The sequence below is a fragment of the Cricetulus griseus genome, chromosome 3 (assembly GCF_003668045.3).
Source record: "Cricetulus griseus strain 17A/GY chromosome 3, alternate assembly CriGri-PICRH-1.0, whole genome shotgun sequence".
In the NCBI taxonomy this organism is placed as follows: domain Eukaryota; kingdom Metazoa; phylum Chordata; class Mammalia; order Rodentia; family Cricetidae; genus Cricetulus; species Cricetulus griseus.
The window spans coordinates 250222378-250250162 of NC_048596.1; the positions used below are offsets into that span (position 1 = coordinate 250222378).

Here is a 27785-nt window from a genome sequence, read left to right on the forward strand (position 1 = left end):
GAAAACAAAGACTTTTCATCTTGTCCTGTCATTCCATGGTATGTAAGCAGCAGTAACACAAATTTCTTATCTGAGTGCATCACACATTCAGGAAAGGACTTGCTACGGCATGCAAAGTAAGAAGAGGAACATGGTGGGGGTGCTAGCGTCAGAATTGAGCTTGGAACTGAGTGTGGGCAACTGAAGCCCACACTCAGGGAACCTCACCTGGTGATGATGGTAACAGAGCCACCAACAGGTACATAGTAGGTACTCAGCTCTAATTGTGTGCTTTCCTTCTGGTATCCTACAATTTTAAGCAAATGTCCTTATTTTGAGGTAGGATGAACACATAACAGGTTAACATTAACATAATGCTAAAAGTAGCTTTCTGGTTTTGATCCATGACCCAAATACCTTATTTCCAAGATGCAATTGATTCTAAGCTACACAGTCCACTTCAAAGGACAAAAAGCCATAAATACTACTAAATTAATATCTTGTGCTAACTGTAGTCTTTCATTTGACTTCTTGGTTGTTGAAGTGAACCTAAAGGCAACAAAGACTGGGATCTTTGAAACCACGAGACAAAAGAAGAAGAGGAAGAGGAAGAGGAGGAGGAAGAGGAGGAGGAGGAGGAGGAGGAGGAGGAAGAGGAAGAAAAGGAAGAAGAAGAAGAAGAAGAAGAAGAAGAAGAAGAAGAAGAAGAAGAAGAAGAAGAAGAAGAAGAAGAAGAAGGGAAAAAAAAAACCTTTTGGTCTTTATAATTCAATTTATCCCTGCTATTTGTTAGAGTGATGGACACAAAGACAATCCTTCTCAGCAAATGTTTCTTAATTAATGAATTCAGAGTTTAAGAACTTCAAAGAAATCACATTTCAACAATCATTGCACATCTTCTTTTGCAATTTCTTTAATAAATTTCAAAATATATCATTGCTACTAGCTATGAGAGAAGACCCATTTGGCTTGTGAGCCCTTAAATCTATAATACTTTGCACTAAGCAAGATGGTGGCAGTGGGAGCAGAAGGCCAGCAAGCACCAGCACCAGGGGCCATGCCTCCCTCCACCACCCATAAAGCTCCTGCAGGCTGCTCCCTTCCTCACAGGCTGACCTTCTTCTTACTAAGAGGGACTCGGGTCTGCCTCCTCAGTGATGCCTTTCCTAATGAGAAAATGTGTAAAAACTGAAAATGTCTCATTTAAATGATACCATTATATAGGAAAAGACTGAGAAAGTTCTGTCATACATTTCTGCTCTTACATTTCTGGGGTATTCCAAAAAACATTACTGAATATGCCTCGTATAGGGTAAGTGACTACTTAAAGGCCCCATTAATGTATGCAGGCACCAAATCACACAAATGTGAAAATTCCCACTGATCACAAATATACCCAGGGCTAACCTGAATGTGGGCCTTAGCACTAGTCAATCTCACATAGTTCTATCTCTATAGGTATATCTTGAGTTCTAAACTCCAATGTGTTTAGGGAAAAAAAAAAAGCAGGTTCACAGGTTGGTGTGTGCAGGATTCATCCACTGACAACCTATATTTAGGAAATGCATTGGAAAGTGATGGCATGAAAACAAGCAAGGTAGGCTAGGATGGAAGAAGAAAAGGGGGAAATACAAATAGGTTATTGCATTTTGTTCCCCTCTTTTTTTGTGAGGTAGGTAGGCTTGGCTTGTACTTTCAGATCAATATCCATCATTGTGTTGTCTTCTTTTTCTGAGGCACAGTCTCACTCTGTAGCTCGGGCAGACTGTACCTCACTTCCAGCCTTAGCCTCCTGAGTCCTGGAATTATCAGCAAGGTCACTGTGTTTATCCAACTATCTTTTTAAAATTGTTTAAGAAATCTGAAGGACCTGGGAAAAAGGAAATGAAACAATAAATAGACAAACTTTTAATGATCAAATTGAAAGTGAATAAAGAAAAAGTAGTTGATGCCCCCAGAAACATCCAAAGGGTAGAATAATTGCTAGAGGGTTGTGTGAGAGTCCACAGGGACCCAGCCATTCAGTCTCCTACAGGACCATCCATAAGGAGTAATAAGTCCATTGGTGGGTCAATCAATCTTTAAAGAGATCTCATCGAGATGATTTTCTGGGAATTTTGTGTTTACATTGTATTAATCGAAACATAGATAACACTTGCAAGGGAAAAATGGAGTAAGGCTTACACAGAAGAAATGCCCTAGAGGAGGACTCAGGCCACATGAGCATGTTCCTGTACTCCCAGGACAGAACAGGAGCCTGGTGTTCCAGGCCTCTTTGACACAGCCTTAGACAAACATGACACAGCTGTCACAGTGGCACGGAGATGATTAATTCACAAATATCTGATGATGAGACGACATGACAGGGTTTTAGAGGGTCTTTTTAATTTTATGTTACAAGTTTGATCATCTACAATGACTCTGAAGAGATTTCAGAAGACTCAGAATTAGAGAACAAATGGAAAATTTAATATCTATGTCAGTGTGATCCTTCAAACTGCTGTTTCTTTCTCTACAAGTGTCAGAAGTGAATGGACTGACCATAAGGCACGTAACTTCTCAGAAGAGTGACAAACCTGATTCTGATCTAAAGCTTCTACTTCTGTGAATATCCCACAGTTGGAAGGTCAATAAGAAAGACCCATCATCTAGATGCATGAAACATGTTGGGAACAGAAGTGAAACACACTAAAATCTGCATTTATTCCATGATACTAAAGTAATGCCCTGTAGATTCCACAAGGATGCCTTCCAATTGTAGACAGCTTCCTTCTAAACTATCAGCGTTTTCCACACCTTACAAGAAATTATGGAGTTTATAGCAATTTATTTCTGGTTTGGTATCTTTTCAATTTAGTACAGAGAGGACAATAGAAAGCATCTTCGATGATCAATCATCTAATTGATGTGCAAAGACAAAGAAGATGCCCTTGGAAGGGCATGTCAACCACCTAGTAAACTAAGACTCACTCGACATGCAGGCCAACAGCAGAACTGACAACACAAAATGCAGAAATCATAGAACATGAGCACATATTGGAACAGGAACAAATATGCAATAAGATTTTAAATAAAAGTTACATTTAATGAGGGAAAAAACAAATAATTGTCATAGGCAATATGCAGTTTATGTGTGTAGGTTATTTTTTGTGTGGTTGCCAAGGCTATAAGTATGTAATGAAATCACCATTTTATCTGTTAGTCTCTGTATTTTCCATGATAGAGACTTAATTAACAGTGATCTTTGTTGCCAGTCACTGACTAATGCCACAAATTCCTCCTCAAAAGCTCTTTTAGGGCAGATGACATCATAAGTGATTGACGGCACCTTTGACATGGAACACAAAATTTAAAGAAGAGTATCAATTTAACTTCACACAAGAATGGCCTGACAAACAGGCAACCCATCACCAGACACAAACAATACTTAATGATGTCATAAGGAATGGTGGGATAAAGTTCTCTGAAAGTCCCCACTTCCACCCAAACAATAAAGACTATGTGAATGTATCCTAACCATGTTTTTAAGAATGCAGGACATTAACTAGAGGCTTACAGCAATCTAGAGAGTCCTAAATGAACTATGGTAAGAACAGTATGCTGTTTCCAACCTACACTCTACACACCCCCCACCTTAACTCCATGGATACTTGAAAGGAACAGCCTTCTATCAGGGTAAACACCAACAGCCACTGGAACTCCTTCAAAGTCTCATTCCCAGAAAACTGCCATTATGTGGCTTGTGTGCCTGCAATAGCTGGCTGGCTTAACATGACCTGGCATTCACCCAGTGAGAAGAGCCTTTTGGCCAGGGGCATTTGTCAAAAACAATCAGTTGCCAAGTGTTTAGCATCATGGCTGCCTGAGGCTGTGAAGAACAGTTGGGAAAAACAATAAGCAAAACAAGAAGCTTAAAAGAAAAAGTAGAGGATGTTGTATTCACAGGGTGCTTGAGAAAGCACAGACACTCTCCTGTGACTCTAGACGGCCAGACATGCATAAGACTCTCTCTCTGACAGACAGACTCTCTCTCTCTCTCTCTCTCTCTCTCTCTCTCTCTCTCTCTCTCTCTCTCTCTCTCTGTGTGTGTGTGTGTGTGTGTGTGTATGTGTGTGTGTGTTTTCATTCATTCATTCATTCATTTAGGACACACACACACACACACACACACACACACACACACACACACACGCTCAGAAAAGACAGAAGAGGTGCTGAGATCCCTCCCACCTTTCCCTAAATCTGAGACATTCCACAGCAGGAAGTGAAGGCAAAGCTACAATTATAAATGGCCTATCTGAATGAGAAATAGAAGCATGGAGTAATGCTCACATAGGACCCCTATGCAAAAGCCTGGAAATTTATGGGCTCCATGCATTTAAGAAAACTTTCTGTTTAAACATTAGATGATCATTAATCAAAATAGGTGGAAACATCACACAATATCAAGAGTATAGATGTCACTAAATTAATTCAGTAAAGGCATCAATAAACAACAACAATATCAAGCCAAGAGAAGTTATACAGCAACTTTCCAGAGCTAAGGCCTCATGCTGCTTCTAACACACAGTTTTCAAAATCAGCAAGCAAACTTCTCCTGTGAGTACTGGTTTATACACAGGGCAAAGACACTCAATAGAAAGACACTGAGAAAGGCCAGAAATTAGACTCAATATCCAAGGACTTTCAATCAGCATTTAAAATACAGCTAAAGAACTAAAGAAAACATTCCTAGAGAACTAAATGAAAGCAGGAAAATAATGTCTCACTAAATAAAAAGTAACATGAATAAGACAAATCTCTTTCTCTCTTTCTCTCTTTCTTTCTCTTTCTCTCTCTCTCTCCCTCTCTCTCACACACACACACCAAAAATTCTATACCCTGAGACAAGCAGTCTCTCAAGCATGAAGAATAGATTATTCCTGGACAAACAGACATGGATAGAATCTGCATATAGACCTGCCTTTTTAGTAATACAAAATGGAATCCTTTAGGTTGAAAGAAAGGGGAGCAGGACAAAATCTCCAACTTACATGAAGAAATAAAAAGCAGTGATAAAGATCGCTATGCAGTGATGAAGACAGTGTAAATGGGCAAGCACTCAGGGTAGCAAAATGATGCATGAAGGAAAAAAAGACCTTAGCAGCAGTGTTAGTGTTGGCTAACTTAAATCCAAAGTATACGGATGTAAATTAAGACAACCCAATCCCTAAAGAAATCACTTAAAATTCAAAACAGCAAAGGGGAAAAAACAGGACACTGGGCAACATGGGCCATGAATGGACCGTGCTGTGCACTGAACTGGGACCTGAAAAAGAAGTCCTAAGCCCTTGTGTCTGTCACTGTCACTGTCTTTAAGAAGATGGTACAGATGTAATCGAGTGAAAATGGAGTCACACTGAATCTGATGCACACCGCCCTAGCACTTAAGAAGAGGGTGATGTGTTACAGAGACAGTGAGTTTCAGTTTCTGCAGTTTCAGGCCACATTAGCTCGGTCCATCCAAGATCTCCAGCAGCCAGCATAAATTAGGATTGAGCCAACTCTGCGCCAGGTGTTCACAGGAACTAACCCTGTTTACACCCTCAGTTAGAATTTCAGCCTCCAGAATCATGAGAGAATTCATTTCTGGATTGTTTTATTTTGTTTTGCTTTTGAGACGAGGTTTAATGTGGTCCAGACTGGCCTGGAAATCCACATTGCTAAGTAGGGGTAGGAGAGGAGAGCTCAGTGGTTAAGAGTGCCAGTTGTTTTCCTCCAGAGGACCCAAGCTCATTTCCCAAGGCCCACATCAGGTGGCTCAAACCACCTACAACTCCAGCTTCAAAGGATCCAAATTGCCATATAGCTGAGGATGACCATGAACTTCTTGTCCTCCTGCCCCCGCCTCCCAAGTGATGGGATGATGGGCATGCAGTGCTGGGGATTTAACCGAAGGCTGTATCTACCAGTTGAGTGATATCCCAGACCTAGTTTCTGTTACAAGCAACCTAGTTCATGTCACTTAGCTATAGCATTTAAATGTAAAGACACCAAGGAGAAGTTGAAAAAATGTAAAATTAATAAAGCTGAAATATAGAAGCTAAATCAACCCAAACTGTAATATTTAAAATGACCATACACAGATAGATATTCAACATGATACTAAAGACAAACATGGGTATAAATCATGTTTTGACATATTTTAACATGTCAGTATGAGGATTACGCCTTTTTCTTCATTTAGTGACAAAATCACTTTATGTAGACCCAACAGGCCTTAAACTGGTGGCAATCCTTCTGCCTTAAACTCCCGTGTGTGCTAACACATTCAGCAAGATTACTTCTTTGTTGCCAAGTGTTACAGCTACATTCATCCAAAACATTTTCCGTTCACAGGCAGTAAACTTCACATTGTGATTTTTTTCTTTTATGGTTATTCAAGACAGGGTTTCTCTGTGTAACAGTCTGGCTGTCCTAGAACTTACTTTGTAGACTAGGCTGGCCTTGAACTCACTGAGTTCCACTTGGCTCTGCCTCCCAAGTGCTAGGATTAAGGTGTGTGCCACCACCATCTGGCTTCCCATGGTGATTTTAAGACCACAATAATACATGCTACAGAAAGAATCAGATTCTCTCTTGTGTTGGTTAGTTTTATGTCAACTTGATACAGGCTAGATTCCTCAGGGAAGAGAGACTCTCCATAAGAAAATGCCTCTACCATATTTGTCTGCAAGCAAGTCTTTAGCATATTTTCTTAATCAGTGATTGATGTAGGAAGGTCCAGTTCATTGAGGATAGTACCACCCTCAGGTATGTGGCCCTGAGTATTAAGAAAACAGCCTGAGGTCAGTCAAACATAGTATATACTCACTCATGTATGGATTTTACATATAGAGCAAACATTTGCCAGCCTATAATCTATAACATTAGAGAAGCTAGGCAACAAGGAGGACTCTAAGACAGACATACATGGTCCCCCAGAGAAGGGGAAAGGGACAGGATCTCCTGAGCAAATTGTGAGCATGAGGGGAGAGGGAGCTAGGAGAAAGAGAAGGGGAGAAGAGGAAGGGTGAGGAGGACATGAGGGAGCAGGAAGGTTGAGTCAGGGGAAGAATAGAGGAGAGCAAGATAAGAGATACCATAAGAGAAGGAGTCATTTTAGGTTTAAAGAGAAATCAGGCACTAGGGAAATGTCCAGAGATCTACAAGGATGACACCACTAACAATCTAAGCAACAGAGGAGAGAGGCTACCTTAAATGCTCCCTCATAAAGAGATTTTTGACTAACTTATATGCCATCCTAAAGCCTTCATCCAGCAGCTGATGGAAGTAGAAGCAGACATCCATAGCTAAACACTGAACTGAACTGGAATCCAGTTGCAGAGAAGGAGTGATGATCAAAGGGGTCAAGACCAGGCTGGTGAAACCCACAGAAACAGCTGACCTGAACGACTGATAGCTGGGAAACCAGCATGGGACTAATCCAGACGCGATGAACGTGGGTGTCAGTGAGGAGACCTTGGAAATCTATGGTGCCTCTTGTAGTAGATCAGACTTATTCCTAGCAGGGGAATGGGCTTTGGGAGCCCATTCCACATAGAGGGGATACTATCTCAGCCTAGACACACTGGGGAGGGCCGAGGCCCTATCCCAAAGGATATGACAGACTCTGAAGACACCTCCCCATGGAAGGCCTCACTCTCCCTGGGGAGCAGTAATGGTATGGGATAGGTAGGGTGTTAGTGGGGGGCAGGGGAGGAGGGGAGGAAGAGGGAACTGGGATTGACATGTAAAATAATCTTGTTTCTAATTTAAATTAAAAAATGGGGAAAAAAATAAAACAGTCTGAGCAAGCCAATAAGAAGAACTCCTGCTTGGTTTTTCTTCAGTTCCTGCCTCCAGGTTCCTGCCTTGATTTTCCTCAATGATGGGGCCTGGGGTGGGTAGGGAGGGAAGGAGGAAGAGAGAGAGATAGAGACAGACAGACAGACAGACAGACAGAGAGAGAGAGAGAGGTATAACTAAAATAAACCCTTTCCTCAATAAGGTATTAAATCACAGCAACAGAAACCTAACAAAAACACCTCTCAAATTAAACAACAATTTGTAAAGAGGGCTCATACTCTACATCCCTCAAGGCTAAAAATCATTACTTATTCCATACAGACCTTTTGTGCCAATTATCATATGTTTAATTCTGCTTCTGCTATGCCAATGAAAATAAAGGTGTTCTCAGCAGTAAAAATAACTCCAATGTTTCCAATTTAGGAGACATTTGTTATTTATTGTTAAGTGACATTTAAAATTTTGGGCCAGAATTGCAAAATTTAACATTTTCACATGTATTATATTTGCAGCAGGAAAAGCAAGATAGTGGTGGGCCGAAGGTAGTTCCTCATATACACATATACCAAATATGAAATATGAACAAGTAACTCCCTAGATGACAAACAGACACAGATGACTATGGAAATGAAGCTCACATTCTACCAGATAGTCAAAGTGTCCCTCAACAATTCTGTGAATCATTAAGTTCATTACTTTCCTTCCTACACCATGAATCACCGAAGAATTTTATTACCTACCTGATACAAACTACAAGAATTTCTTCTTATTAAGTGGTGAATTAGCTAGTGCCTAAGGTGGTCTTTAGGAGGCTATCAGAGCAAAGACATCACCAATAGAGAAAGGACCATGGAATCCAGGAAGATATAGTTGAAGTATGCTGACTGACTGTTAAGCGATTCTCTGAGCTTGTTAACTTACAAGTCAATGACCACTTAACTCAATGGCCTGAGTGTAACTTGCATCTTTAATGAATGAAGAAGACTGAACCCATACACAGTGCATCCTGCTCTTTGAACTAATAATTTTAACAAGTGACTTGAAGGCCTTCTTAGCTACTCTAGAGCAATAATGTATTTGGCAACCTGTCAAAGCTATTAACAATGAAAATAAAAATTAAATCACATATGTATCTTAGGCCCTCTTATATAAATTTAAACCAAACACTAAAGATGAAATGGGACTACTTTTATGATGTAAAAAAAAAATGTAACAATTTCAAGGGTTCCCAAATATCCTTGAATAAAAGAAAACTACTGAAATGTCTGCCAATATTTAAAAGGGCTGTTTTATTTTATTTTGTTTTACTTTTTGGTTTGTTTTTGGGTTGGTTTTGGTTTTTCAAGACAGGGTTTCTCTGTGGCTTTGGAGGCTGTTCTTGAAGTAGCTCTTATAGACCAGGCTGGTCTTGAACTCAGTGAGATCCTCCTGCCTCTGCCTCCCGAGTGCTGGGGTCAAAGGCATGCACCACCACGGCCTGGCAGTGGTTTTAAAACACAGATATATACACAGGGATGTGGCTCAAGATACTGGACTATGGTCTCAATTCTTCAGATAAACATTGCAAAGGGCCTGCTAACCTTTCCACTTTTACTCATATTTCTCTTTTTTCTCTCAGGAGAACAACCATCTGGGATGAACAATCACACACCACTGTATTTCATGAGCCATATTCAGTCAGTCAGTCGAGCCACAGGCAAGAGACAAAGAGCTAGGACATTGGGAAGAAATGCCCAGAAGTTTACACCACAACATGGTTGAAGGCACCTTAGGGTAACAAAAAGTGATTTGCCTACACTGGGTCTAGACGCCTAGGAATATTTTCTTAATTTAGAAATTGGAGCTGAGAGTTACAGGAAAGCCTGCAGGGCAGGGATTTCTCTATAAAGGATGAAGGGCATAAAAACAATTGCTAGGCAAGGCATTTTTCCATCTCAGGAAGACAGAGATATCCAAAATTGTTTCCACACATAGGGATTTTATCCACAAAAGTTCACTTTTCCCTTAAAAATATATCCAGAAGATAAGTATAAAATAATATTTATATAACAAAAGGGTATTCATAAAGGAAATGAAAAATAAAAAAAACCTAGACAACAGAGTGATCTGTATAGAAGTCAAGTCAATATGCTCACATGAGCTTCCTTCAGTCTCATGTTGTTTTGAGGCTTCACCATTCAGATTTGATGCTAGAAGCTAAGTTCAGTAAGCAACAGATGACTTAAAGGTCCTTGTTGAGTTGAAACCTGCTTGGGTATCTTGGGTTGGCTTGGCATTAGAGGCTGAACCAGGGTACATGTAGGCATCGTACAAACAATGAGGCTGAGGTATGAGTACAGTGAAGATGCCAGGTACTTCAGTGGAAGGCTCGACTGAGGCTGCTGAATTGTGCAACCCAGACCCTAAGAGGAATGTAAAGAGCAGAGTGCTGGATATAACCTACAAGAACAGAATTTTAATCTCATCTTTTATTGGGAATAGACAAACTATCAGCCATTCAGGCTGGCCCGCTCTCCAACCCGTATCTTCCCTTCCTGGAATCACTGAGAATCATGTTTCTAATAAAAGCCAATAAACTTGCTTTATTATTTTAGCTAATTTATAAAAGTTCTAGGTTTTATTGTGGCATTTTATTTTTTAAGATTTATTTATTGTTATTTTATGTGTATGAGTATTTTTGACTGTATGTATGCATATTCATACCTGGTGCCCAAAAAAGACAGAAGAGGGCATGGGATCCTTTGGAACTGGAGTTGCAGATAGTTATAAGCTACCAAATGGATGCTGGGCATGAACCACATTATGACATTTCATACATGTATTTCATATTATAGGTTGTCACACTACTGTCTCCCACTATTCTTCAAAGCTTGTGATCCCTTTCTTCCCATTCAAATAGTCCCCTCAGCACACACACACAAATGTGTGTATATCTCTCTCTCTCTCTCTCTCTCTCTCTCTCTCTCTCTCTCTCTCTCCCTCTCTCCCTCCCTCTCTCTCTCTCCCCCTTCCTCCTCTCTCTCTCTCTCTCACACACACACACACAGTCTGTCTCCCTCCCTCCCTCCCTCCCCCCTCTCACACCCACACCAACACACCCACACACACCACACTATACTAGTTTGATTTCTATTGCTGTGATAAACATGATTAAAAGCAACGTGGAGAGGAAATATTTTATTTCACCTTACAGCCTACAGCCTGTTACTGGGGGAAGTCAGGGCATGAACTTAAGACAGGAAACTGATTGTAGGACTAAAGCAGAAACCATAGAAGAAAACTGCTTACTGGCTTGTTCCCTGTGGCTTGCTCAGCCTTCTTTCTTATATATTCCAGGACCACCAACCAAAGGGTGACACAGTCTACAGTGTCAATCATTAATCAAAAAAAAAGCCCCCCCCAGACCTGCCCAAAGGCCAAAGGTAGACACATTTCCTCAATTAAAAATTACCTTTTCTAAATTAACTGTGGCTTTTATCAAGCTGACAAACCACTAACCAGGGGACACACATGCTTATATGTATATATGAACATGTGTATGTATATACGGATATGAACTTCCCCGATTAGGTTCTTTTCTCCCTCAACTCCCTCACAATTTTCAGATGGCACAAGCTGTTCCCTCTCCCATCTTCAGACCCTGCATAATCCCCTGATGTTTATTTACAGATGCTGGAGTCATGAATGAACGTGAACTGGTGAGAACAACAGCAAGGGACTGCTCCAGCAGTCAGGTGGAACCACACACATATGCTGATGGCAGAAATAAAGAATTTCTCTTTTATTTTTGCTTAAAATCATCCAGCACACACTTTTATTTGTCAAAACCCAGAAAATATTTAGCATATAACAGTACATAATATATCTACATATCTTTCTATTGTTCTGGAAAGTATCAATCCTGGGGGAAGAAGACTTTGTATAAATCCCATTTGAACTATTCAATCTTGAGATTTTGAACTTCTCTGGTAAAACGTGAGCACAACAGGTACTGAGCTGGCCATTATATCAACATTATGAGGCATTTTAAACAGTCCATCAGCCAAACATGTTACTAATGCTCATAAATTACCATGTGCCCAAAGTTCTGGACAGATATCCATTGTCTTTCCTCAGACACACAGGTTCTGGTACGTACACAAGTAGGTTAAAGGATAAAGTCACTTAGCTAGAAACAAGCATACTAATAATGGGAGTCGCAGGAGGCTGATTGCTTTAGTAACTAAAATATTTCCAAAAAAAAGCACAGGAGCATTCAAAGCATCTCTGTGTACATTAGCCTTGTGGTACCATGTTTCTTACTGCATATAAATGTTTCACAATGCCACCTACTGCAAATCTAGAAATAAAATGCAGTTCAATATCAATATGAACACTGTTGGTTACAGTTCCCTACAAAATTTCAAAACACTATAAAATTTAAAATGCACAGTTTATTTCATTCATAACTTGAATGTAAGAATAGTTCTTTATTTCCATTTTTATTTTTGATTTCATTTTACATTCCAAAGTTCCTAATTAAGAACACAATAGTTCTTAATAAGAAACCCAATATAACTGAGCACTCCTGCCCTAAAGAAGCTGAAAGGGATCATTAAACTTCTGTCCTGATTTTAAGACATGCAGAACTTTTAAGAAGAGGTGGGTGGTGGTAGCAGCACACACCTTTAATCCCAGCACTCAGGCAGGGGGATCTCTGTGAGGTTGAAGCCAACCTGGTCTACATAGCTAGTTCCAGAACAGTCAAGGCTACACAAAGAAACTCTATCTCGAAAATGAAGGAAGGAAGGAAGGAAGGAAGGAAGGAAGGGAGGGAGGGAGGAGGGAGGGAGGGAGGGAGGGAGGGAGGGAGGGAGGGAGGGAGGGAGGGAGGGAGGGAGGAAGGGAGAGGGAGGGAGGAGGGAGGAGGGAGGGAGGGAGGAAAGCCAACCATTGAAAAGGCAACTGTTCCTTTAAATTAATCATAGTACAGGAATACCAGTTAGCTTCTTGGGAGAGCTGAAAAAGACTTGAGTGAATAAGTAAAGAGATAATGAACATTGGAAAAAATGTGTACTGTCAATATGGGCATGACCATGTCAAGAACAATGCCTCATACAAATGGAAATGGCAAGGCCTTCTCTCTATCCGCTACCACTAGGATAAGGTTCAGGGGGATGCCAAACCCTTCCTCTGATCTGAGAGCAAATATGGACAGTGTATGTGAGGTTTGTGTGCTTACTGACAGTTGACCAGTGTGCACAAACGCTAGAGAAACTTCCTCCTCCCAAACGTTGGCAGCCTGAGGCTGCTGGCCTACAAAGACCCCCTTCAGAGACTAGCTAACAACTCCCTTGTTGCATATAATCAGTTTGTTGAGGTTCTGGGTTGAGATGTAGTTGGTACGGCTCCATCAGAATCAGCACAGTCCATCTGACACCAGCTTTTCTTTATTCGTATCTGTGTGTCTGTCCTTTCCTCTCTCCCCTGTCATTCTCCCAATCCCTGGTCATGTTCCCAGAACCAAGCCATGCTGGATACAGTGTAACTTAAATAAATATATCTATTGAAGCTTGCCATTTTCTTTACAATTCAACAGCTTTAGTAACTTTTTCTTATTAGCCAATCCATGAAATTAAAGCTAAGACAAATTATCTGACTTTAAATTCTCCTTAAGTATATACTAGCCAGTTCTCTAGTGAAGATTATATATAACAACGAAGTTAATGAGAAGAAAGATACTAAGGGTCTCCGTAACCTATAGCTTCAAGAGTCAGGCAAGGAGCTCATTTTCTCTAAAACACAACTGAAGATACCATCTCTATGGCAAGTTCCAGGCTACCTGGGTTATATACTGAGCTCCAAGCCAGTTTAAACTACAAAGCAAAATGCTATCTCTAGAAAGATATCAGAAGATGCAATCAATGTGGGTATTTTTATAAGGAAAAAAAAAAGACACATCTCTTAAGTTTCCCCAAGAACATCTTAGACTTTCATTGCAGAAAATAACTTACAAGATAAACAAGCTTGTCAACCAATCCCAGTCTCTACCACAGCCAGATACTCAGGACAGCTAGGAGATTAATATCTAAGGCATGTTGCTGAGGACTAGCTAATAAGCTAAACTTAGAACTGTCGCAACATTTGGTGTGCATTAAATGTGTGACACAGGTGCTGAAATGCAGAGACAAATGGGAAAGCATCTCTACAGTGTGACAACAGCTGTACTGGGAAGACATGGAAGTAAGTCATTGATGTTTAACCAGGAAGAGAGGGGCCCAGACCTGCTGTGAGTGTCTGAGAACATTTCCTAAGAAGCAATGTAGCAGCAGAGAGCATTTCAGAGTGAGACAAGTTTAAAAATAGCTCAGTAGTGATCTAGCCCTATGGTTTAGCCAATGATGGCCCCTTCTTCATACTAGGCTGCTTGGCTAATAGCATGCAGGCAGCAACTTCTGTGCAGCCAGCTACTGTAAGAACAAAAAGAGATGCTATGGGGAAAACATTCTTTATGTGTAAAAACACGTGCTTGATAAACTGTATTGATTTATTATTGTTATTCAGCCTCACACAAAGTTACCCACAATTTCTGGTGCCATCTTGGCAGCTCATTGTCACTAATCTCATGACACCTTGCTGAGCTCATGTGTTTAATTTCTGGGGTGTGAGCTACCTATTAGGAGAAAGATAAAACTAAAAATGTCGTTTACATAAGTGACTAAATATGCAAACTTCTTTACTAGTTATAAGGTCAGAGCTCCCAGAAGAAGAAGATATCAGATTATTTCATGAGCAGCATCAACAGGAGACATTTCCATTTGCTGCTCCTGGGGGGGGGGGTGAGGGTATCTTCCCTCAGCATGCCTAGCAACAAATATGTGTTCAGGATACATTGCCAACCATGGTCTTAAGGTTGGGGAAAGAAATCTCAGGACTCTGAATTTTTACTTTAAATATACACACAGGATACATAGTTGGTATTAGAAGGGTACTAGGGCAACAAGAGAATGGAGATAGCATTCTCCATTAGATAAAAAAGTGTGTTAAGGATCCCAAATGACACAACAAAGAGCTTACTGCTAACCTGTGGTGATGGAGAGGCAGCAGCTAATGCTAGAGGAGGCAAATTGTTTTTATCTCACTGCTGTAACTGCTGTTTCTATTATTACATGTAAATAAAAATGGCATGGCATGCATTCATAGTTATATTTTTTCAATTCTGTCAATAGTTTCTGAAAAATTTTAAAGACAACATATTAAAAACAGTACTGTAGATGTTCCAAAGAGACACTTCACTCCATGTCTGCCTGTTAATGGTGAAGTATTGCTCCCATCATTCTGTATTTATTCAGTATCTCATATGTACAGTACCAAACAGAATGCCAGACTCTTGACAAAGCCCTCTATTTCAATGGAGAGCTAATGACAACGCAGCCTCAACTGATCTATTTTCCATATGATATTTGTAAGAAGTACAATTCTGGAGCTTCCCCATAAGTAATTTTCCCTTTAAACCATTGTGGAGAGGTGATGAATGCACTTGAGAATACTTTCTCATAAGAGTCATTAAAAAAAAAAAAAAGTAACTCATATGGATGTGAAAGAGAATTCTCTTGTGTGGGACTCCTTAATTAAAGTGCATAGTGTGAAGCATCTTCCAGGGTCTCAACGAAACCATATTGTACTAATAATATAGTCAGGATATCTTCCCTTTTGAGGTACTAAGGCTCAGAGCTGTTATTTCAAGAGTAGGCTTCTATCCAGAAAATTTCAACCCATCATCCTCTTCCTTTTGCTTCTTCTTCTTCTTTAATCATGCTGCCCTGTTGCCCTCCTCAGCATCTTGTCCCTTTTCTCTTTCTTCTTGGTAACTTTGCCTCACCATCTTAGCTAAGGCAATTTCTGCTGAGTAATATACACATACTGGGTAGACAATGAGGAAGGGAGAGGCACTGTTGGTCAAGGGGCTGAATATCTTGATTTCTTTCCTTTCTGAAAGCTCTTAGAACCTTGGAACCCAGGGCACCTTTGTGTCACACAAGGTATACTTGTCACTCACAACTGGATCTGCACCACAGGAAGAAACAAGAACCATCATGTGAAGGTCTTGTCAAAGTGCTAAGAGTTCAATAATTCTTACTTCCAAAGGGCCTCAACTTTCCTTTTGTTGCCTGCCTTTGTTCATTCTGTTGTTTTGGATGGCCTATTCCCAGGGAGGTACATTGCCATGAATCACTACTTTTAGTACACATAAAACCAGGACTTTCCTTGTGGCATGCTCTTTTCCTATAAATGAGTTCATTTATATCATCATCCTTTGTTGTCTCTATTGGTCACAGTGTCATGACTTCAAAGTTTATGACCATACTGTGGGCTCTACAGTTTCTTTTATGAAGGTCTTTTTTTTCAATCTTTTATACTCATTTACTGAGCACTCTTAAGACAATTGTCATGACAATTAAAACTTGTTATCATGTTGAGCTGGGGATGGAGTTAAGTTGAGGGCACATATCCAGCATTCTTGGGGTGCACCCCCCTTGCCGGCACCAGAAAAATTAAAAACAAAAAATGAACCAGGACATTTTAATCATTTCTAGAATTCATAAACTAGCCATCTGGTGTTTCCCAGATACAGAATAAAGTTACACTGAACAACATCTGTGATTCCTATAAGGTCTTCTAGATCACCTTTTGGGAGGCCAACAAGTCAATCACTGCTTTATATGGACTGCACTGGGACGTGCTATGAAGGCAGCATCTGTGGCTACAATCCTGCCACCAATTAAAATGCTGGATTCAGTCCAAGAAGAACTTGTTTGACACCTTTGAGCAATTGTGTTTTTTTTTTCCTTGTGTTTATTCCCTACCTGAACTCTGTCAAAACTACTTTACAATCTAGATCAACTTTCCTTTCCAATCTAAAGAAATTGGCACGTTACCATCAACTGCATATCAGTGAAGCCCAATCCCCTTCCTACGAAAGACACATCTAGTGGACTGTCGAGTCTCTGCCATGTGTGCCTCACACTTACTGCAAACACAGGGAGACTGCCATAGTTCCATTTTAACTAAAAGCACTTGCTTTCTCAAGTGTTAAGTCAAAGTGTTAAGTAGAAGTTGACATGCTTGTGACTCATTTTAAAATAGCAAATTATAATCAGCTGACACTGTATGAAGCATGAAATTCAATCTATAAATCACATGTCTATAGAAAGACTGAGCTGGGAAAATGTGAAGAACAAAACTGAAACATGTCTCCATCATAAATTATAATTACCAGTTTGTCATCAACTGAAAAATTTCTAAACTATGCTCCTGATATTAAGATTTCTATTCAACAGTACTCAACTAGTCCTAAAATCAAATTACCAAAATAAATTTTAAGAGATCTATTGAGTGAGTGCCTGCTGTGTGTGTGGTAGAGGGCACAGAGGATAAAAGAAGGCATTTTGGGATGCACTGGACTAGAGTTATGGGAGGCTATGAGCCACACAACATGGGTGGTGTGATCCAACTCTACAAGAGCAGCAAGTTCTCTTAATCTCTGAGCCATCTCTCCAGCCTCCCCACCCCCAGTAATGTTTTTAATGTTTAAATAACTATTGCATTTGGACAGTAAAATTTAGCAACTATGCTTACTTTTCGTTTTTTGAAACACAATTTCCTTCATTAAAATGGTACAAAAAAAACCTTTGAAGAAAAATAAGCCTTGTTTCTTTACTGTCCACATGATTAGCAGTAGTTCGGCTTGGGTCGCAGACTCTAGATTTAGAGTAATAGTTCTCTAGTAATAATCATGGATCCTAGCATATTCTTTTTTGTTGGAACAATTGCTCCTTTGTCCAAGTTCTTTGCTTGGCTTTATATGGTATTTGTCATCAGATACCACAGTTCCTTGGACATATGCCCTTTTTTTTTTTTTTTCTAGTTTGACATTTGGCTACCTAACCTAAAGGTCAAACTCTGGTATAGAGAAGTCTCTAGATCACTTCTCATTTGCTCACAGAGTGTCAAGTCCAACATTCCTTTGATTCTACTTGGTCCCTGTCTATCTCTAGAAAAAAAAGACAAAACTGAAAAGTCACCATCAAATTTAAGACACAACATCTTTTCAGACAGTTAAAGCAATCCAAATGACTGTGGCTTTCAAATTTAATGCAACGTATTAGCAGTTCTCAATTAGGCAAGCTCTCAAACTGAGGGAACCAAGTAAGATTAATGTGTTGAGAAACTAACTAAAGGAGCACAAAAAAAAAAAAAAAGACCCCTGACAAGGCACCAGGGACTAAATAACTTAAGCAACATGAAATATTGATGGGGATAAGGAGGACTTAGCAGCACAGCAGCTGAGGCAAGTGATGCTATTGCAGAGAATGTGTATGGATGCAAATAACCACATACAGCAGCTCATAACCACCTGTAAGACTAGCTCTGGGAGGGCAATGTTCTCTTCTGCTCTCCTCAGGCACTCTCACACAAGTGGCATACATATATGCAGGCATACAAAAAGACACCCAAGTAAAAATAAATTGCCAAGTGTGCTGACCCAAACTTTTAATGCCAGCACTAAGTCAGAGGGCAGGCAGATCTTTTAGAAACCAAACTGGTCTACACAGATAATTTATATATATTGAAGTTAATTAATTAATTAAATAGTAAAGAAGTAAGAATAAATTTGGTAGAATGAAAGAAGCGCTTTGCAAGTCTCATTCTCTCTTGGGAATGTGTGCATATAGACACATGGAACAATGGTTCTAAATGAAGCTTGAATGGTGATCTTTAGGATGCTACATGGTCTGTGCTAGGGACATTTGTGTCAGCATGACAATGTGGTCTTTCCTTACCTCCAGATGCTCTAAAATATATGGTGGGTTTGTCATGCCCAGCCTCAGCATGGCTCCCTCAGGAATCACTGCCACCAGCTTCCATAGGAGTGTGGGGAGATCTGTGCCAATGTCTCTGCCGTAGGCTCCAGTGTCTTCGCTGGTCAGCCATATCTCACAGACTCCCTCTGTTAATTAAAGAGGATAATTAACAAATCTTTAGCCCAGCTATGTTCTTACCATACAGCTGCTTATCCTTTCAATGCAGTATCTTCAACACCATGGTGCAAGCGTTCTGAACATTCAACTGCAGAGAGTCCTTGGCAGTTGGTTACTAAGATCATTTTATGAACATCTGAGAGTTGCCACAACGTCACACATGACCAGTGTGTCCTATGAAGTCACTAGCATTCATAGTCAATCAGCTCAAGCACACTTCTCCAAAGCACTTTGGTCCACCCTACAGCATCAGTTCCACCTCATAGAATACCCACTGAACACCATGAGCCCTGGAATGGGAACAGTCCCTCCACAGAATAGAAACTGGAAACAGTTAACTCACTAGTCAGTCTGTCCAACCCAAGGAAAAATGTCAAGTGTAGTTAAGGATTACTCACAAATTACTGATTAATTATAATGAACCCATTTTGCCTATAGTAACTAATTTAATCTGTGCCCTTTATTTGATAAAAGGCTGGTATATAAACTAAGTGGCTGCCTTGTAAACCCTTCTGCTTTCACTTGGGAATTAGACCTTAGGAAAAATTATTCATTTTATTTTTGATGCTATAAGGAATCCTGTCTTCAAATGCTATGGCTTGAGTTGAGATAGGCAGCATGTGCCTGTGATCTTAGCTCGCAGGAAGCTGAGACAGGAGGACTGCTCTGAGTACAGGACAAACCTAGGCTTCAAAGTTCCAGACTAGGTTGGATTACAATGCAAGTCCTTGTCTCAGAAAGTAACAACAAAGAAACAAAAAGTTACAGCTTGAAATAGCAGCCTTTCAAAAACTAAGAGAAAATACTTTTGGATCACTAAGTTGCTATTAAAAATAAATGGAATAGAATGAATAAGAGCTACCCAGGTTTTCCTGACAGACAGACAGACCCTTCCTCAATCCATATTCAGTGAGGATACGCTGATATTAAAAGGCCAAATGATTCAAAAGGCTAAAATAAACAAAATAGGTATGAAGTTAGTTCAGGCTCAGTTGATTCCCTGCTTATGAAGACCTCCACATACAGAAGCATAAACATCCCAAGGGAAACATGATAGAAGTTTCCAAAAATTGCCTTAAAGTTGTCATTTCATGGCAGAAGGTTTCCAAAGCACAATTTAAATTTTAACAGCCAAGAGAGGCAATAAATTTGACTTGTTTGTGAACATAGATGGACTCAAACTGTCCCGAAAACCCACAACAGAGCTCTTAATTATCAGTAATACAGTCCACAGCTTGGAACTAAGAACTTTGGACACTATTCTTTCTATAGATAAGAGCTAAGTGCATTATTATTATCAAACCTGAAAAAATAGATTTTTGTCTTTCTGAGATATACACAGGGCTCAGAAGACACAGGGTAGATGTGAAATGCCCACTTTTCATCTAGAGCATCATGGATCAGCAGGAAGAATAAAAGCTATTGAAAAGTTCAGTTAAAAACAAAACTTGGGATGTTTCAGTATTAAAATCAGTAATGTAGCTGGGTGTGGTGGTGCATACCTTTAATCAGAAGGCAGAGGCAGGCAGGTCTCTAGTTGGAAGCCAGGCTGATTTAGACGGTGAATTCCAGGTCAGATAAGGCTACACAGTGAGACCTAGTCTCAAAAACAAAATTCAACAACAACAACAAAAATCAGTAAAGCTAGGAATATCTTACAGGCTTCCTCAGTTTTAATACATAGGTTCCAGAAAGACAAATCCCTTATCTGCCAAAGAAATAAACATGGCATGCTTTATAATTTTATGAGCATTATCTTTCAATGAATTAAGTTTTTTCTATTTAAAATGTACAATATCAACCCCCCACCCCCACCCCAAGGCTCAGGGAGCATTATGAAGGAAGGGGTGAGAAGAGTGTAAAAGTTGTGCTATGAGATGCTTCTGTCTGGACATGACCTAGCTTTTGTGCTCAAGAACTCACCCTAGCTGTGGTTACCTGCACAAGCCCTGCCTAAGGCAAGCCGAGAGCAGCCAGCATTTCAGTCCAACCCAACTGGACTCAGTAGGTTAAACAATTAAAAGAGTAAAGGACATGGGGACAAGAAGGTGGAAGGAAGATGCTTTGTAGCTCATCTAGGGGAGAACACAGGGAGCTTGAGATGGGTATTGAGGTGGAAAATAGGACAATAAGTTCAGGAGGCTAGTGCAAATGAAACATTTTTTTTTCATACACTTCTGTAGAAAGGTACACAGCATTGAGAAGAGGCAAAATGGCTGCCATGTTTATTTGGTGAAGGACAGTGGTTTAAAATTCCCTCCTTATCTCTTATAGGCCAGGACTTGCACCTGTCCCAAACTCCCCCAGGCTATTGCCCTAGGGCAAAACCCCTCACCAGTGAACAATCTGGAGCTTGAAACTGTTCTTTCTCTCTAGTTTTGGGCTCATCCATGAAACAAATCACCTGTAACTTTCTAACTCTGAGTTGTGAGACAAAGTAGGATCAGTCCAGCTATGGGAGAAAAGCCAGTAACCCTGAAAATAGAACTATCAATCTGCTCTGTGCAAGAATGGTCAAGCTATGCTACATACATACATAAAAAAACTGTCAAAAAATTAAAAAGAAACTATTAAAAGTATTCCCTTTGATGGCATAATCTGGATTTTAAAATTCTGTGTGCCATCAGACATTGAACTTTTATGAACCTGGCCTTTTGAAAACACAAGGTTTCAGGCAGCACTGCCTGGCCTGGAGCTCATTCTGTAGCTGAGGCCGGCTGCAAAGCTGTGATTAGCACCCTGTCTCAGCAACCCCCTCCCCGCCTCAGATAACAGGAGTGAACCTCCAGGCCCAGATTCATATAACCTGCTTAAAAGACTATAATTTAAAAAATAGAAAAGCTCCAGGAAGAAAGATGGCCAAGTAACAACATAAACACATTTTAAAACATCCCGAAAGAGGTTATAAAAACAGGACATTAACTGTGATTTTCCAGTTACTGGCATTTGAGCAACACAATGTGAATATTTTAAAATGAACAGAATTTTAATTTACAAATTTTCCATCCAAATGATTCCATGTATGCCGTATGTAGAAAGAGCAAGTTCCTGGAACGGGGCCCTCTCTGTTGCTGGGTGAATACAGAGGGGGAAATCACCCTGGATAGAATAGAAATAACATCCACTGGAGAAAACAGCAGTCTGGTCCCCAAACCACAAAGGCTGGGGACCAATAGCCTTGGGGGACTGCAACTTAAATTATATCACATAGAGAGGAAGCAGCTGTGATACTAAATCACCAGAGAAGCAGCAGTCTCAGTGTCCCTATGATAGAGGCTGTTACAGTACTCAGGCCAGGGGAAAGGAAATTCAATAGTAAGCCCTGGCCTTGACAGTCCTGCCCTGCCAGATCAATCCAAAAGCAGAGACCTGTTATGAATCAACAAGGTTCAGTCTTTGTAAAGCTTTCTTTCAGTCCTTCTTTCTATCGAGAGAGGATTTCTCAAATGTTTACCACCAAGAGGTCATTACACAAAAGTAAAATGAGGTGAAATCCCCAGTCTCATGTTGGTGTTCTGTGAAGTCTCAGGATTATGCACACAGCAAGCAATCCCTGCCAGACTAAGCTTGTGCATGAATATGATGGGGAAGCTGGGGCTGCAGTCACCAAAACTGGACTTTCACAACTAACTGGCCACACTTACAGACAGCAGTGCTTGCTTGAACAGCTCAATTCCTTCATGACTTTAGGTACTCATGTCTTTACTTGTCCTTGCCTAACGTGTGCCCCAGAATTGTACAGATCCACCTTAAAGCTGTATTCTAAGACTTCCTATCATGAAAGCACTATCAGGGGACAGTGGCAAATGCACAAGGGAGTTTTCTGTTCACTTTTTGGGGAAATGCAGGCTGGTGTGAGAGGCAATAATACCAGCCCCAACGACACAACTCCAGCTGTACTGGAACTTCAACTTTGAAAAATAAGCACATAAAATGAAAAAGAGAAGTGTGAACGACTAAGATAAGAGAAATAAAGGCATAACTAGCAACTCCCGTGCCTGTAAAAATAAATATGAACAAAACAATAAAATGGCCGGAGACACAAACTGGCATTCTTTTCCAAAAAGAGGTTATACTTTTTCCTAACCTGTTCTACCGCCCGAGTTCCACTCGTTTTCCCCAAATTGTTCTAACTACCTGACATTCTAAAGCTCACCAGGCTCCCTGGGAGATCATAACAACTATGAAGAATGTTGATTACGGGAAATATTCTGATATTAGGAAGGGATGAAATGCTTTTCATTTGCAGAGGAGACTCCCCTCTGCAAAAATGTAGAGGCCAAAGTCATCTTCCCCCATCAACAACTCATGAGGCTACACTTATAGCACAAACTACCTCTCCCCAAGTTGAGAATGTTGCCAAAAGCTGGGTCCCACTCTGCTCCCATGGTAACCCGAGGTGACAAAGGGTAGAAGACACAAAGGGTTAATAAAAGACAGATACCATCCTCAATAAAGTATTTTTACAACAAAGAAAATCCTATTGGAAAAAAAATTTGCCAATTCAATTCCAAAAGACTAGGTTTCTCTGCATGAGTGCCACTGTACAAAGTTAAAATATGGACACAGATCAGTTTCCTCTGCTCAAAAAGTGAGACTCTAAAAGATCTTGCTATTCCATTTGGGAAAATCCCCACTACCGAAAGCTATTTCGATTATTGTACTGTTAGGAAAGCTTACAGACAAGGACTGAAGAAATGGAACTGCAGAAACTGGAGAGATGGCTTGGTGGCAACAGCACTTGCTGCACAGCTCTGGAGGCTGGGGGTCTGATCTCTGCACCCATATAACAAGCCAGAATGCCAAGCACACTATAATCCCAACTCTGGAAAAGTGGAGACAGGAGCATCTCCAGGACTTGCTGGTTTCTAACCTGGACCAGAAAACATGGGCCCCAGGCCCAAAGAGACACTCTGCCTCAAAAGATTGAGAGGTGGCAACTGACAGAGGAAGACACCAACTTCCTAGTCTCTCTTCCACATATATGTGCACACCAAACAAACATGTGTCCACACACTCAAATATGGGAAGTAAATGTATACATCTCAAAAGCTGTAACTATGCACAGTGATTGAGAGAATCAATGGTAAAGGGGGAATACAGCATTATGTCATAAAATGCCACAACAAGACCTATACTTTGCATATGCACTGGATGGCCAAGAAATCTACATCAATTTAAAGGTAAGCCACCATCACAAAATCTGCTCCATTTCTCTTCCTCATCTCTCTCAAACATCTCTCAGGTTTGTTCTACATTCCTGTCTTTCTGCCTCTTTCTTCCTCTCTTTGGTAACATCTGATTCTTTCCTCACCATTCCATTCTAGACTTCTTTCTCCCAATAAATCACAGTGACATTTGTTCTATTTATATATTATGTATTAAGTTTCTTGATCTTGCTTCTTCCTGCTATGTGGATTGCTGTGCATAGTAGGTTTTATGAGCTTCTTTGTAAAAATTTACCTTGGGAAGTTCACAAGTAAATATGACTGTTGTTTAAGCATCTGAAAGGCCATGAGTAACAACATGGACAGGCATTCTCCTTCCTGTTCAGCCCATTCATTTAAGAACAGATTGGTCATTTCAGCCCCCATATTGACATTCAAAGTTCTATGTCTTTACTTTAGATGGGGGCAAGGGAGACTAAATAATCTTATTTAAAGATAGTATCATAGTAAGGCTAGCTATGCTGTCTCTCCAAACCTTTAATTTTGGAATCAGATCCTAAGTATACAGCTCAGGCTGCCTATAAACTTAGTGTTCTCTATCCTAAGCCTTCTGGATACTGAGATTTGAGGTATACTCCACACCTGGCCATGGCCAATATTAGTAGTCTCCAGTCTGGGTGTTTCTGAGTTTTTGGCTTCTTATTCAACTATGGAAAACTAACACAAATAGCAAAGTGCCAGAAGCAAAGGCAACGTGAAAAACCCTGCAAGAAAGCTGCAGACTCCAAGTTAAGATTTACTCAGGAGCCCTAGTTACTGCCCCAAACTTCTGTTTGTGGGTCCATGAGGAGTTGGGCAAATAGGGTAAGGTATGATCTTTTGATTGACAGGCTTGGCTAATGTAAACCTTTGTACCTAGTACATGGCTTCCCCATGTTGCATATGATTTTAATCATATGCATGCCCAATTATGCATAGGCATAAGTTGGCAATTAAGGAATTTTCCCTGAAAGCTTGCTTGAAGGAACTAGTTTATTTTACTGCACAAGCACCCCAAGTCAGTCCATACTGGATCAATGCAATGCCACCTGTTCCAGAATATGCTTCAGGATGTGTATGGCACATAGGTCATTTGATCCCTTGCTACCTTTGGAGAGGGATGTGCATATAGTGCCAGGCTGGTGGGAATTCTAAGTTGCTTTGTTATAAAAGGGGTTTATGTTGTGGATCAAGCCAAGTGCAGTCCCAAGTTGGTAGATTATTCCTCCCTTTTGACTGTCCCATGATGTTTTATACAAATGATACATTATCTTTGTAAGTTTAACTTGTAGATCACCACCCACAATAACAATTAACTACCAATTTCTCTAATATGTGTGATTTTTCTTTTCTTTCATTTTTTTTTTTCAAAAAAGGAATCTGAGAAGTTCTGTTTCTTTGCTTGACTACTCTACCAAAGGATTCCCCCAATCAGCAAAAATATTTATGCTGTCTTCCAGTTGGCACCAGCTATACCTTGACAATGGTTCTGCTCTGCAAATCAAAACCATACCTTCTAACCTATCTGCTTCTGCATCTGAAATTACTGATAAATTAACCTCCTGTGAGGTAGGAAAGACAGGGTTGTCCTAAAGGATGACCAGCAAATGTCTACAACAACATATGTAGCACCTCTGAAATCCTGTTGAGTTGAGTCACATTAATGACAACACAAAATCCAACTACAAGGCAATACTGTAGCAGGCCTTCCACTGCCACATACAGTACATTATAAATTACATAAAATTATCCTAAGGCCAGGTGGTGGTAGTGTATGTATTTAGTCACAGCACTTGGGAGGCAGAGACAAGTGGATCTTTGTGAGTTCGAGGCCAGGCAGGTCTATGGAGCTAATTCCAGGACAGCTAGGACTGTCAAACAGAGAAACCTGGTCTCAAAAAACCAACAATCAAAATCTTAAAACTGAAAATTAGGAAAATAATGACATGTATGGCTTCACAATCCACAGACAAGGAACATCCTGTAGTGTACAATATCAACTGAGAGAAACGGTCAAGGTAGTCAGTGAGTTCCCATCCGACCTGGAAGCATATTCCAGGGCAGAAAGGAGACTAAATAGAGATCAATGCTCCTGTTCACTAAAACAGATGGGAAATTAGAAGCTAGCATTCATAGCATTAAGTACTAGGAGAGAGCTATAGAGACACCCAGACCTAATATGCAGCAAATATTTCCCACCATTCTCTAGCAGAACACTGGTCTGAGCATATGCAGAAAGACAGTCAGAAGGGGAGAAAAGAAATGTGAGAGAGCAGTAGGCTAAACTTCTAGAATACCACACAAGATTAAGAAGAGCTAATGCCCCCACGAGCAAAAAGAAAGACTGACGTGGATCATCAAACTGATTTTTTACAAGGACAGTAGTAGAATGATAAAGAGAAATTCCATTTAAACAAATGCTGCTCTGCACTCATATTAAGAGACTTTAAATTCCTTAAAACAACCAAGCTGCTTTCAAAGACCTTACCTATATGGCAGAATGAGCTGAAAAGGAATAAAGGAACACAGCAAACTCAGGGCTCAACAATGTAAAATCCAAAATGTCTGGCACTCCCAGAAATAGCAGGCATGTAAACAAGAAAGGAAATATTGACTATGATTTTTCTTCTGGTTATAGCCAATCAAGTAATAGTATGGACAGAAGAAGGAATCACAAAAGTACATGGAAACAGCTACTGCAAACATGACCCATATTTTCACAGGTATGGGCACCATGAAAGATGGCACACCCAATGACACTGGCATTTAGAGACAGACTCTGGGGCAAGGATTATGAGTCTGATATTAGCATTACATAGTAATAGCATTACATATCTCCCATAGTAATATTAGGGAGGTCGGAAAAAAGGAAATGAGGAAGGCGGGAAAGAAAGCAAAAAGGCAAGCAGGAAGGAAGGAAATGACAAAGAAGAATACCAGGAGTCAAACAAACAGGTATTGTTTAAAAAGGCAAAATTAAAAATAAATGGAATTCTAACACACCACTACCAAGAAGACAGACAAGGTAGACAGAAAGAAGGACACATCACAGGGCTACACAAATCCCATCACAGCAGGTGCCGCAACCACATTTCCATATCTATTTAAAAAATATTCAAGGGAAATTCAATAAATGTTAAGATGTGATACATGTGGTGTTTTTTTTTGCTATGCTAATTCTTACTTTTTTCATGTCGTAAACAATTCTTACAATTTTGATGACAATAATCTGATTAAACAAACTTTGTTGAAGTTTATCATTTTTCTATTTTATAAAACACTTAGGGCTCGGTAAGCGTAATTATGAGCAAGTGACCTTTATTAAATCCTTCTTATTAATTTCTTATTAAATATCTTCTATATGAAGCTAATTTAGAGAGCTAATATTCAGTATTTTAAGATCGAATGGTAATGCTCCACTAGCCCAAGGGTGGAAATCAGAATGACTTTTAAAACTAACTCCTCAGAAAAGGCAAAAATGATCATTTCTCACCATCAATAACTCAAGGTCTCAGGTACCTGCCTGTCATCACAGCCCTTGGGAAGTGGAGGCAAAAGGTTGTCAAGTTCAAAGGCAGGCTTGATGTGAGATGGGATAACTGTGTGTGTGTGTGTGTGTGTGTGTGTGTGTGTGTGTGTGTGTGTGTACTCTCTTTGCAGTCTAGTGTCAGGCTTACTAAAACCATCCACCACATTCTGTTTTTAATACTGTGTCTAATACTCTGTGCTAATTTGCCAAAGTGTATGAATA

At 40.1% G+C, this 27785-nt stretch overlaps 1 protein-coding gene across 2 annotated transcripts in view; it reads right to left on the reverse strand.

Annotated features, from left to right (window-relative positions):
* Positions 1–27785, reverse strand: part of Cdkal1 (CDK5 regulatory subunit associated protein 1 like 1) — a 562780-nt gene that overhangs the window by 214296 nt on the left and 320699 nt on the right. For both annotated transcript variants that reach the window (XM_027409316.1, XM_027409315.1), the window contains exon 10: positions 18630–18796. In XM_027409316.1, the coding sequence (XP_027265117.1) occupies positions 18630–18796 (167 nt within the window). The remainder of the gene's footprint in view (positions 1–18629; positions 18797–27785) is intronic.